This window comes from Chiroxiphia lanceolata, chromosome 2 (genome assembly GCF_009829145.1).
Source record: "Chiroxiphia lanceolata isolate bChiLan1 chromosome 2, bChiLan1.pri, whole genome shotgun sequence".
In the NCBI taxonomy this organism is placed as follows: domain Eukaryota; kingdom Metazoa; phylum Chordata; class Aves; order Passeriformes; family Pipridae; genus Chiroxiphia; species Chiroxiphia lanceolata.
Window position 1 is genome coordinate 114,415,871 of NC_045638.1, and position 12,996 is coordinate 114,428,866.

Here is a 12,996-nt window from a genome sequence, read left to right on the forward strand (position 1 = left end):
GCTGCTCCTAGGACACACAGCTCCAGCACAGCAGCCCCGAAAGTCTTCCAAAAATCACTTGTTCACAAGAAGCCACGCAAAGCACAAGAGGGAATGTTGAGTGCAGCAGGTTGGGTTTTCTCAGCAGCAGCTCACTCCCGTCCCAGGTTCAGACAGGTGGAAATCCATTTCTGGCTGGCTGGAAGGACCTGCTATTTATTTGCCTTGAAATCCCCTCTGACTCCAGTGCCTACCCATCAAGCCTAACGAGTTTCCAGCCAATGGAAGCCCAGGAGGGGTGTGTCATAGCTGATTTCACTGCTTCTCGTAGTGTGTCTGCAGCGCTGCTATAATTAAGCAAGTGTCAGGGATTCAATTAAAGGTACCTAATTGCAGGGCTAATCATTTCTTAACTTGGAGATTGCAGCTATGTTGAAATTCAGAAAGTCTGAGTTTTTCATCTGCTATAATATTGTATTAAAACAGGTCATTACAGTTGTTCTTACAACAAAAGCTAAACTTGAGACTTGGAGTGGGACTTACTTTTTAAGTGCTACAGCCCTGGGAAAACACCTGATTGTTATTTTTGTTTTAAATCCAGCTAGGAGGTACTTGTTGTAGCTCTTCAATGTAGTTTCTCCCTTTTGATCAAATACAAAAGTATAATTATGATATAAGACAGGTACAGGAAAGTCAAGTATTCCAATCAACATCAAAGCTTTACTCTACCAGCTCCAAAACTCCCAAGGACGACAAAGAAAAGAGCTGGCAGAGTTCCACAGCTCCTTCTTTTTGAATTCAGGAGTAAGGTCACTGTTAGGAAATAATCCTCTACGAGACTCTCTCCTGATTAGAAGGACAGTATTGCCATTGTGTTCCACACTAACAGTCTCAGCCAGGTAACACTGGGGGGTTTGGGGGTAATTCTTTAACATGAAAAGGGTGTCCAAGGTGTACAGTGCACCTTGGAAGAAGCCATAGGTCCCTCCCACAAGCCTGCACAGATACCTACAAGCCTGGACAAAAATGCACGCCAAGGACTGATTTGCCTGGGGCAAGTTTAGGAATAACTGCTGCATTAGGGCTTTTTTTTTTCACTTTCTTCTCCCTACCTTGAGGACAACTCACGGGTGGTGTTGAAAGTGATGCGCTTCTGGTTCCTCCAGCTCTTTGAACCAGTCAAAAAAAGTAAATTTAAAAAAAATTGGCCTATAAAGACAATGGAGGCCCCTAGAAGTGCTGTTGAGGAAAGCACTGGGTTTTTTTGCTTCTGGGCTCTGTGTTTGGAAAAATCAGAATTGCCTTTGATGGTATTCATTTAGTTACAACCTTAGATGCCTACACAACACATTCAAAGCAAAAGCAAAACCCATGAAAAGGGAATTGTCCACCTAAACCACCCACAGCCCTGGAAGGAGTGCCAGATAATGCAAGTTATAGAGTATAATGTTACATGTCCTTGTGGAAAATGTTCCCAAGGGATCTGGGCCATTAATTTTTCCTTCAAGTCTTCAAGCAGGACTCTGGAAAGAAAAAAAATGTCTTCAGCTGAGATGTAAAACATGAACTTTTGAAACTAAATATAGGATCAGGTTTGTACTTACAGGGAGATGAATATTACATCACTCTTCTGCAGACATAAAAAACCAATCCCTTGATGCTGAAAGCATTTTGCTCCATGTCACAAAGAAGGAGGTGGTAGAGATGAAAACAGAAGTCATAGATATCTATTGGTCTGAAAGGAACTCCCTTCTCTGGCAGGAGAAGAAGGCTGCACACAAGACCTGTGCTATTTAACTTCAGTACAGTCTCCATCCATCTTGCTGGACTTTTTTTTAACCCCTGTATTCTCCAAACTGTTTTTTGATTTATTATTTGAACTCCAAAAAAGAAATCAGGTTATGATGGAAAAGCCCTCTCAAAACCAGCATTTAAATGTCTTTTTTCTTTTTTTTCAAAAGAAAAAACTCTTTGTTGCAATGTTTTCAGTCAGCCAGTTCTTGAAGGTGTACACAGCTGGAGAACAGACCATGCCTAATGCCCTGAATCATTCTTCTGGCTGCCTTATCTATCAGGATTGCTCAGGAATCATTTTTCCTTGGATGACTCGAAGGGGGAGCCCTTGAGGTCATGTGGAAAATCACCAGGGCAGGGTTTGTGTAGAAGATGAAAACTGTTTGCAAAAATACTATTAAAATGCATCACGTACATTAAAATGCATTTAGGAGAGAGTGCTCAATGGCTGAGTGGGTTTTGATCTTTAATCAGAAATAGTTCCTGTGGGGAGTGACAGCCAGTGCAGGTGCAGGTGTAGGAGAGGAACACCCAGGCTACACTGCTGTGTGTCCAGTGGTAGGATGGGTCTTGTTATTGAAACCTGAAGCGAAGGAAGCAGGAGAGGAAAACCACTAAATGGCACCTTGGAAACCTAAAGATAAATTTCAGCAATTTAAATGAGCTACAGGAGACAGGTTGAAAAAAAAAATTAAGAAACTTTATCAATATCTTCAAAACTCATAAGAACAGGAAAATCAACCTCTTAAATGCTTAAATGACTCCCCCAAATTTGCTAATCTTTGAAAAAAATTACCTTTTGCAGATAAATCCTGTGTTTGGATCAGCCTGGAGGGTGCTCTTACACCCCTTTTCACCTCAGAGAGCTGCACCTCCATTTTAAAGCTCAGCTCACCTCTCAGGAAGAAATGCTGAGATGAGTGAGGTATTTCAAAACCACTCTGAATATCACACAGCTCCTAAAGTAGACATTAAATATTTGCCCTCATGATGGGCCTGGCAAATGCCATGGATTTAGTGTCAGATGTGAAGAAATAAAAGGAAAACCCTGTCTACACCTGACTAGACTTTTGGAGCCTCCTCATCCCTCTGCTGTGCCATTTGAATGCTTACCTGCCTCAAGAGGAGAATACCAGTTCTTATGCAAACATGTCCACCCCAAAATTTGCCTTCAAAGGGGAAAATAGGCAGCTGAGGAAGCTTGTAGCCCTTACACCTAATTTTTCCCTGGATCTCTGCTCAGATCTACATTTTCTCTTCCCTTCAAATCAGGATGTTCATTTGAATCATTCCCTGGGGGGCTACCTTCTGTTTAAAATGCTGATGTCCCTTAAAAAGGTGGAAGTAGAGCGTCTCCAGTCCACATGATTAACAGAACCTGCCAATGATCCTCAGTGTTTAATTAGTTATAGGCATCAATAATGTAATTGCCTCCCAGAAAACAGGTTTAATTCCTCTTTGAATAACCTCCTATGTACATTGAATTTCAGAGTCCTTATACATACACATGCACCTATGTAGAGAGAAATAGACTTTAATCTTGAACAAATGCACAAGTATAATATACATAGATCATTAAGTGCTCTCATCAAGAATAAATAGGTTGGTTATGCTATAGGCTAATGAGCTGGATTTAAGGTTCAGTAACATTTCTGGATCAGGCAGATATGTAGATTTATCAAAAGCACTCTTTAGATTAGGAGTTACAGTTAAGTCTCTCAATCTCCCAGTTACCCAGGAAGGCTGCAGAGCCTGAAAATGGGGAGCTGGGACTCAGAGGTCACCCTGCATCCCACCTCTAGGGCAGAGGTGCTGGACCTGGACCATCCTCTCCAGGTCAAATCTGTTTGAAGTGTACAATGAACAGGGTTAGGATTGTCTGCAGATTATTTGTTTTGGAAACACGTGTGAGTGGCACCAGTTCCTTCCTGCTTGTGGCTTTCACTTGCCCATTCATTACATGCTGGGTTAACCACCAGCTTTTCAGCTGTTTCCAAGGGCTGGTCAATGAAACCAACAGAGGTTTTTTGTTTGTGCTGACTTTAATATTGCTGCCTGCACAAAACAATGTTAAAGAAGTTTTTTAATGTTAAAAGATGAAGGCATATCTCCTTCCCCCTCTCTTCAAGCGAGGAACATCTGCTCAGTGTAGCTGAGAGAGGGATTTCCCCCAGCCACACACCAGGCACTGCACTTGGGCACTGACCTCTAGCTGTGAGGCAGCCCAGGACTGACAACTGAATTGTAAAGAACTCATATTAATTTCCTGCCATCTTCCTCAGCACAGCCTGACAAAACTGCCAGACCCTTAATGATATTCCATGTCTGAGGAAGGCCCGTCTCCCGGACACCGAGTGAACTCGAGCTCGGCATAATAAAACCCTACAGCAATAAAATATTAAACACTCCTCTGAGCATTTAATCCACCTAAACCACTTCAGGCATTTACAAGGTATTTGTCACCTCCACACCTGTGCACAGGGAGCAGCTGTCCTGACAGAAACAGAACCTGTCAGAAGACACAATGTCTTACTTTGCTGTGTAATGACAGGACCTCGAAGCCTATTTGGGGGGCATTTGATTGTGCTGCTGACATTAAGCCACTGGAAAAAACAGCAGTGGCAAGTTCCCAAGGTGGCATTGATTGTTTTCCTAAGTGCCAGCAGCAGGATATACAGTTAGGCTATTACTGGATGAAGCACAGGGGAACTGCTTTATTTACATCATTTAATGTGGTGGAATAAAAGAGGAAGAGAAGGTACATTGTGGCAGCGATGGCTTAAAGATAGGTGAGAAGCAAGGCTTGTAGAAACAGGTAGTAGCTTTTATTAGGCTACCTCATGCTGCTAGAAACCAGCTCTGAGGCTCAGAATCTCAAGACAGATTGTCTTTGCAGCTCAGCATCATAATACACCCTTGAACTAGAGCTTTCCAGTACCCAAGAAATGCAGGTAACTAAACCAGTAAATCTCAAATGATGAAGAAAAGGGTTTTTTCCCATCCTTCTTAGTCATGATTTGGATGCCTCCCTATCCAGTCCTGTCCCCCTCATGTTTTGTCCTCTCCCAAACTCCACCTCCTGAACGTAACTGTTAATTAACACTGTTAATTAACTGCATTAACACTGTATTAATGAATGGAACTGAATTTCCACTGTTAATTTCCACCTCCAAAATCAACTCCAGCAACATGAGTTCCAGCACTGCTGGAATTCAGTATTAACACTGTATTAATGGATGGAACTGAACTAACAATTACTCAATTACTCCTCTCTCCTGAGCATCAGGATTCACCTCTTCCCTTGGACACCCTGGCTGGCTGGGCACCCCCTAGGAAGGAACTGGACCTGCACAGTTCATCTCCCAACTTACCTCAGTTCCCCTTCAAACAGTGGGAGGGAAGGGATGCACAGGGGAAGGGAAGCCCTGCCCAGCCAACCAGCTGTTCCTGCTCTCACAGAGGAGAACCTCTTCCTGGAAGTCATAAATCACTTTGGATTTGTGCTGGCACAGAGAGCAGAGCAGGAGCATTTCGCAGGAAGCAATTAATTGCTGTCACTTGCTCTCAGAACACCCTCTGCAGCAGCAGGAATGGCAGCAGCTCCAAGGGTGCACCACTGCCACTGGAGTTTTGTACATGTGTCTCTGCACAGGGACAGCCCACAGCTGACCCATCAGTGTGGACACATGGCTTCTCCTCAGGGACAAGCCAGTGCTCTTCCCAACTGCAGCACACTGACTATTCCAAAATAGGAACTTTTTTCTCCATGGTTGAGCAGTAGCTGCTTTCATTCCAGATCTGAAATGTGTAGCTTGCTCAGAGGACAACACTTCAGAAGAAGGAGGAATATCTAATAACTGTTCGTATCGATGATGTGTTGGGAGTTAAGGGGCTTGAAGTCAGGGAAGGGAAAAAACCAAATATAGAAAACAGTCTGCCATGTGCAGATTGACTTAAAACCAAGGATGAAATGGAGGAGGGAAAAGTCTCAGGAAATCTGATGCTTTTAGGTTGTAATGGAACAAGGCTCACATTGCGAGGCAGAAAATGGTGTGTGAAGGATCATTACGAAGAGAGGATCTGTGTCTCTGCAGAGGACCATTGCCAACGAGGTGAGAGTGCCTGGAGCACTGAGGGAGAACAGCTCCTCTGATCCTGATAACATTATATGTATTAATTAGACTGAACAGCTTAGGGATGTGAATGTGGACAAGGCTCAAAAATTCCTTAGGAAGAGCCTGGAAGTAAATGGAAAGTAAAATAAAATGCAGCACGGATGTAGCAAAAACTATGTTTGGGTTTTGTTTGGTAACATTTGCTAGAATATAAAAGCTGATAAAATCTAATCCAGTTGGACCTTATTAAAGCATCTGACACAGCAGTGGGAAATCAAGAGAGACACTGAAGGGATGGAGAAGAGTAAGAGCAGTGTAATGCAGAGGCAGAATCTGTGAGTTAAACAAAAGGCTACACTGGAAGGAAAACTCTCATGTTCCTATTTCCAGACATTGATTTCTGCTGTCATTGGAGTCAAGGATTTCTCTGGGGTCTCATCTTGGTACCCTCAGGAACGTAACAATAAAGGAGGAACTGCAGCAAGGAAATCTGCCTTGGGCACCCAGCTGGTCGACGGGCTGTCAGTGGCTGGGTCCCACAGCACAGAGAAGCTGGTGATCCTGAGGCCTGGAATAACGGAATTGCAATGCATTCAACTTAGTTAAGGAAGGTCTTTCATGGTTTTGAGACTCTCTCACCCCCTGCTATGATAACCTGCAGCAAGTGCACTCGGAGTGCTCAGCAGTGCTGAGGCTTCCTCTGGAATTCTCTGTCCGGTTTTGGGCGACAAACCTGAAGGGAGAGGTGAAAGAGCCAAAAACAGCCAGAGGAGGGAAACAAGGATGGGGAGAAATGTAACGAGCTGCCTGGGAGGGAAGAACTGGAGGTGATTAAGCTTGAGCAAGAGAGGTTCCAGAGGTCAGATGGTAACAGCCCTGAAGTAAGGAAGGGGCTGCCTGCCTTAAAGGAAAGCAGCAGCCTGTTTTCTGTGCCTGCTGCTGAGGGGAAAGTCAATAATGGAGCAGCCTTAGCCTGCAGTGGGATGATTTAGTTTAAGCTTCGTGAAAACCTTTTTTAATGAAAATTATAATTAAGTACTGGAATAGATTGCTAAGGGCACTGCAGAATAGCCACCTCTGGAAGCTTTTATTGCACAAAGGTCTCTCAGGAATAATTTTGGCGTATTTATTCATTAAGAAGAAAAATGAAGTTGTTAATAGGTATCACCTTTTCTCAAGTAGACTCCACTCACACTGTCTTCTCCTCCTGTTTGTCCTCTTTGGCCCTACGTGGATCAGCTCCCACCAGTGAAAGGAACTGATGGTGCTAATGGCACTCTTGACAGTGCCCAGGTAAACTAATTGGTATCAGCCTTCTCATTTCTCAAGGAACACATATTTCATGGACCTGGCTGTGTCAGGACCTTCACAGGGCTGGATTTACCCTCTGCTGCCTTTCTTCCATCTCAGTAGGGAAGCAGAGCTGTGCACCAGTTCTCGTACTCAGAAAACCCACTGTATCTGCTGTGTGGGGTCAGAATGTGACCCCTGGAGAAAGGCTTAAATCCCAGACAAGCCTGTTGCTCATTTAAACACAGAAATAGCAGAGTATCAGAGGCTGGAAAGGGGGACAGTACCTCCAAGCACAAGTCTCCACTGGCCCTGGTCTCCTGATGCTCTGAGAGCCCCTGCCCCTGAGAGAGTCAGACCTCCACAGCAGTTGCAGCAGAGCAGGGAGAACTTCAGGAGAGGCTCATTATAACCAAAAGCCCATTTGCTCTGTCACAGAGCAGTGACTGGAATATTGAACCTTCACTCAGCTGAGCCAAATGAGAATTATTCTCCTCTGAGCTGCAAGTTGTGCACCCCTTTACACAGCACAGAAGGCACCAGGTGGACCTGGAAAGGCTCCACTTCCATTTGACACTGCAGGAATGTATCTGCTCGTGCCCAAACTGCAGAGCAAAGGGGAGCAAGCTAGACACCCTCAGTTTCGTTTATGGAGCAATACTGCTTATTTCCCAAATAATTTCTCTTGTTTGTAAGCAGGAAAAAACTTTTAAATTACAAGATACAATATTTGAAAGTTTACTGCGTCAGGCAGCTGCTTATTGCCCCTGGGTGGGACCCTCTTGTCAGGCTACTCAGAGTTTATTTAATGCACAAACCTGGGGCAGGCCAGCTCTGTTTAAAATGGAAGCTTTCGTTTCAGTTCTCTTGAAGATATGGTGTATTTGGACATCAGGAGGAATTTCTGCATGGAATGGGTTGTTAAACATTGGAATGGGCTGCCCAGGGAGGTGGTGGAGTCCCCACCCTTGGAGGTGTCCAAGAAAGGACTGACCATGGTACTCAGTGCTCTGGGCTGGGGAACAAGGTGGGGATGAGGCACAGCTTGGATTTGGTAATCCCAGAGGTCTTTTCCAACCTAAATGATTCTGGGATTCTTTGTGGGTGAGCTCCAGTTTAAAGGATTTGGCTGGATGTACGTGGGAGGTACTTAAGGGGGAATAAGTGCATGTTATAATAAGGTGAACTGTTTGCAGTATGTATAGGATTTCTGATTTTAAAAACCTTCAGGGTCCCACTCACAATCCAATGGATGGACTTGTGTTCTTGTTAGCCCTGGGGATAGTTTGGAATGTCTTCTTGTAGTCTTCTTGTATCTTCTTTCGTGTGTACAACCAGATAAGCTTGTTCAGAGTTGCATCTTATAAAGTGAAGAATTTGCTTCTGAACTTGCAAGGGGTAATAGTGCAAGGAATTTACTGGAGAACCACAGATCACATCATAAACTCCCTATAAAATATTTAAAACAGTCAGTCTAGAACAAGAATGTTGTTCTCCATTAAACACCTCAAATTGAATTATGTTCCCAGTTCAGTCAAAGGTAAAATTCCATTGATTACTGTAGATCTGGAGTGACACTTCATTAATTGGTTACAAAATTCTATTAAAATATTACTACTGTAAATTAATTTGGGTCATGTATTCAATCAATTTTTGTGGAATTACTTATTTTTCATCAGGCTTTGTTTCTTTACATTGTTGCTTATCATGGGGGCATGATCTTATTACAAAAAATATTTAGCCTGTTTCAATGGGAACATAAATACTATCATTGTTTATGTTTCTTCTGCCTTTAAACTATGCTGGTGTGAGTGGATCTCACCAAAAATCTTGGCCTGATTGTACAAAAGACCCTTGTTTAAGAAACATATGTATTTCACAGTCCTGCAGCAAATAACCAACACAATGTTTGTGGTCTGTGTGATAGTGGAAAATGTTGTAAAGCCACAAGGAGATTGCAAGGCAATACTGCTGCTTCTAAAAAGAAGGTTGTAAATGAGTTTGACCTATATGGGTTACAAAAGAAATATTAACTTTCTCTGAAAGGATGGTAATTAGGACAAACATAGAGAGCTATGTTTATTCTCTGAAACAGGGGATATTTTTTCATATATTTCAGCTTACCTTCCTCTGCTGAATAAATTCTCCATGCAACCTTCCATTAAGCCTACAGTAAATCAATCCCTTAGTGAATGCTTTTCTTTTAAACCATTATTATCTTGTCTTTATTCACTGTTATCCCTGCTTTCCCAGGCAGGAAAAAAACCCCCCAGCCGCTTTCCTCTGCTCTTCTTTGCAATAGGCCAGGATTTCATATCACAGTGTAATTTTAAGCCCTTTATTACTGTTTAACACATAAAATGCGTCCCAAAGCCAAAGCAAAGCCACGCAACCCAAAAGCCATTCTGAGTTACTATTAGAAAAACATTAAAAATTCACCTTCCCGTGCACTAAAACTGTCCTTGCTGCAGCATCCTTGCCCCAGCAGAGCCCACTGGGGGGTGGCTACAGCTCCAAACCACGGCCCCAAGAGCAGCAGTTGTGGGGCAGAAGGCAAAGGCAGGTTTCCATCCATCCAGGCAGACAACGATGCAGAAGCAGGGAAAGGCAGGAGGCACCTACACATACTGACTTTTGGAGTAGGATCCCTCGGCCTTGCTGGGCAGGTGCTGGCTGTGAGGGGGGTGGTGGGTCGGGGACGAGTATCTGTAGCTCCTGGGATTCTCAGCACAGCGGGAAGAGCAGCAGAACGTGGATCCGGCGGCCACGAGGCAGAAGGAGGCCACCCAGCCCAGGTACAGGGCCTCTCCAAGCTCCCTCTTCTGCGCAACATTGACCATGGGGTTGTAGAAGTCGCTGATGATGGAGTTGGCGACCCAGCAGACTGGGACGAGCTCGACGATGCCCGAGAGGATGAAGAGGAGCCCAGCAGCCAGCAGGATGCAGCCTTTGGCTTGCCAGGGGCTCTGTGGGCACCGTGTGCACCTCATCCCAACCATGGCTAGCACGAGGGCGAGGAGGGACAGCCCTGAGCCGGTACACATCAGCCCCCGGGACGCCTGCAGGTCCGGCGAGAGCGCCAGCACCGAGTCGTAGACCTTGCACTGCATCCTGATGTTGACTTGCCTGATGCAGTGCATCCACAGCCCTTCCCAGATGGTCTCAAACACGATGATGTTGTGCTCGATGAAGGCAGACACCCTCCACTGGGGCATGGCCGTGACAGCGAACGTGCCCACCACGCCCAGGCCCCCGACGAGCAGCCCGGCCACCTGCAGAGCCCCGCCGACCATCCTACCTGGGCCAGGGGGGCACGGAGCAGCAGGAAAAAACAGAGCAACTTCTTCAAAAAGCCGTTGTCCCAGAGGTTTCAGAGTCAGGCTGCACCACCTTAAATCAGCTTAAATCTGGCACGGACTCCTGGGACTTGGCTGCGCCTCCATGGCCTTTGAAATTCCCCCGGCACCAGTGCTCCGAGAGGCAAACTGAGCAATCAAGTGGAACAACTTTCCTGAGCAAGAGAAAGGACAGGGTGTGTGTAAACCAGCAGGAGCCACTTAGGATAAATGTACCTTCTGAGGCAAATGCTTTGCATTGAAGTTGCTTATTTAAATAAATAAATAAATAGATAGATAGATAGATAGATAGATAGATAGATAGATAGATAGATAGATAGATAAATATACCCCAAGCCCTACCCTTAACCCTGGCTGTGTTCTGCAGGTTTGTCCGTGCTGAGGGAATGGACCAGACTGTGCAAGAAGACTTGGGGGTGAGACTGGTGCAGTTACTGGGGCTGTTCCACTGAAAAAGCAGGAATATTCTGCCTTGGCTCAGTGGCAAAGTTCCAGGAGGAAGGCAGAGCCTGCTCCCTGCCACTGGGCCTCTGCTCCCAAAAGCACTTTTGTCCCAAAGCTCAGGGGAGAGCACTGCAGTGACAGGATCCAGCAACAAAGCAAATCCAAAGGATAAAGAGAAAGTAACTCTAAACCTGAAAGAGTTCTGCAGAGGACAGTCAAAGCTGCAAAAGAGCATTTAAGGGGGAGAAAGGAGACTCAGTCCTGCTAATACCATATACAGCCCTATACATTTCTCTTGCTCCACGGTATTTATGAGAATAGACAGGCTTCCAGAGGTATCCACATGCTCAAAAGATTGCACATTCAGGTCTACAGAGTGGGGATTTAACTATGGAACAAATTGTTTTCCTGCGCAAAAGTGAACCCAGGAATTAGTCTGTACTGGAGTCCAGTGCAAGGGGAAGCATCAGCACTCCAAGATCTGTTAGAGCTATACCTGTACCAACAAATACTTTAGAAAAACATCATTTCAATTAAACAAAAATAATTAAACATAAAAATTATGGAGAGGAGGTCCATTCAAGACTTCTTGTGTAATGTGACCAGTGGACAATCCTGGAAAATGTCCTGTGAATGAATTTGTGAAAATCAGAACAACAGAAACCACAAAAATCTAGGGGAAAAAATTAAAGCAGACATGTAACAGTAGATTCTTTTTACAAATTCTGATAGCTACAAATATATGCATGAAATATTCAACCTGATCTCTGTGTGTGCCCTAAAATGGAAAAAAAAAAATTCAGGCATTAATTAGGATTTTTTTGGTTGTAAAGTAGTACTCCATATGTTAAGACAAAACCTAATTTGCTACACTGTAAAAGATCAATTTGGGATATAACTACCTAGATACTGAAATACAAGCCTGCTGCTATTCATCTGAACTTTCTTGCCTCTAGTTTTCTTCTTGCCATTTGTATCTCTCCAAAACCAGAAAATAAATGCAAAAGAAACAGAGTGGTGCAGTGCTAAATATACCACCTCGCTGGCATATCAGAGACAAAGATAAAAGCCCCATTTACATGCAATATTTTATGCTCCCCAAGTGTGTGTGTGTGTGTGTGTGTGTGTGTGAAACTATGGTTAGGAGGGAAGGCAAAGTCAGAAGCATTTTACAAACCTTTCCATCCCCAGTTTGGCTTTCAAATCCACCGGTTTTCCCAACCTCTGCAGCAGGTTGCTGCTTGTAAAAACATGGTAAAGCATATAATAATGTAATTACCATGGCATGGCTTTGCAGCCCCGTGGTTGCCACTCAAACAGCAAAGAAAAAGCTCCCAGCCTACAGCAGAACAAATAAACAAGTACTTTAATAATATATCAGTAAGTAAACACAAATGTGGTACAAGCAGCAGGACTGATTTTTCTTAGAGACTAGTGAAGTTCTAATTTACAGGACATGGAAAATAATTAGCTGAGCAAATATAATTTAACCACGTTATTGATTAATTTACAAACCCATTAAAGTTTCCATATAAAGTCATGGTAAGATTGTGTCTGCATCAAGGATTCAGTATTTGCACATTCTTAGAAGGATTAAATTTAAGTGCCTTATCTTGCTTAAAACCATTTTCAGTAGGAAATGTGGGGAAATCTTATTTAGCATTATGGATTGCATCTGCTTGTTTACAATTAAAACACAATTTTTTTGTGAGGGGGCAAGTCAGGAATTTCATTATTCATTCTGTGTATTCAAACATTCACTTCATCATGGGCAAATATCAGAAATGCCTATGACATAGTTCACTGTCATCCACAGGATCCAATTACTTTGTTATAAAACAAATATGTACATACATAATTTAACTTTTTTCTTTCTTTTCTTTTCTCTTTTCTTTTCTTTTCTTTTCTTTTCTTTTCTTTTCTTTTCTTTTCTTTTCTTTTCTTTTCTTTTCTTTTCTTTTCTTTTCTTTTCTTTTCTTTTCTTTCCTTTCCTTTCCTTTCCTTTCCTTTCCTTTCCT

At 43.5% G+C, this 12,996-nt stretch overlaps 1 protein-coding gene across 1 annotated transcript; it reads right to left on the reverse strand.

Annotated features, from left to right (window-relative positions):
• Positions 1-9,487: 9,487 nt before the first annotated feature.
• LOC116782656 (claudin-8-like) lies at positions 9,488-10,949 on the reverse strand. Its single transcript, XM_032679492.1, has 2 exons — positions 10,865-10,949; positions 9,488-10,689 (listed from the first exon to the last, which is right to left on the reverse strand). Exon 2 carries the CDS (start codon positions 10,469-10,471, stop codon positions 9,797-9,799), a length of 675 nt encoding a protein of 224 aa, XP_032535383.1. The 5' UTR covers positions 10,472-10,689; positions 10,865-10,949; the 3' UTR covers positions 9,488-9,796.
• Between the last annotated feature and the right edge of the window lie 2,047 nt (positions 10,950-12,996).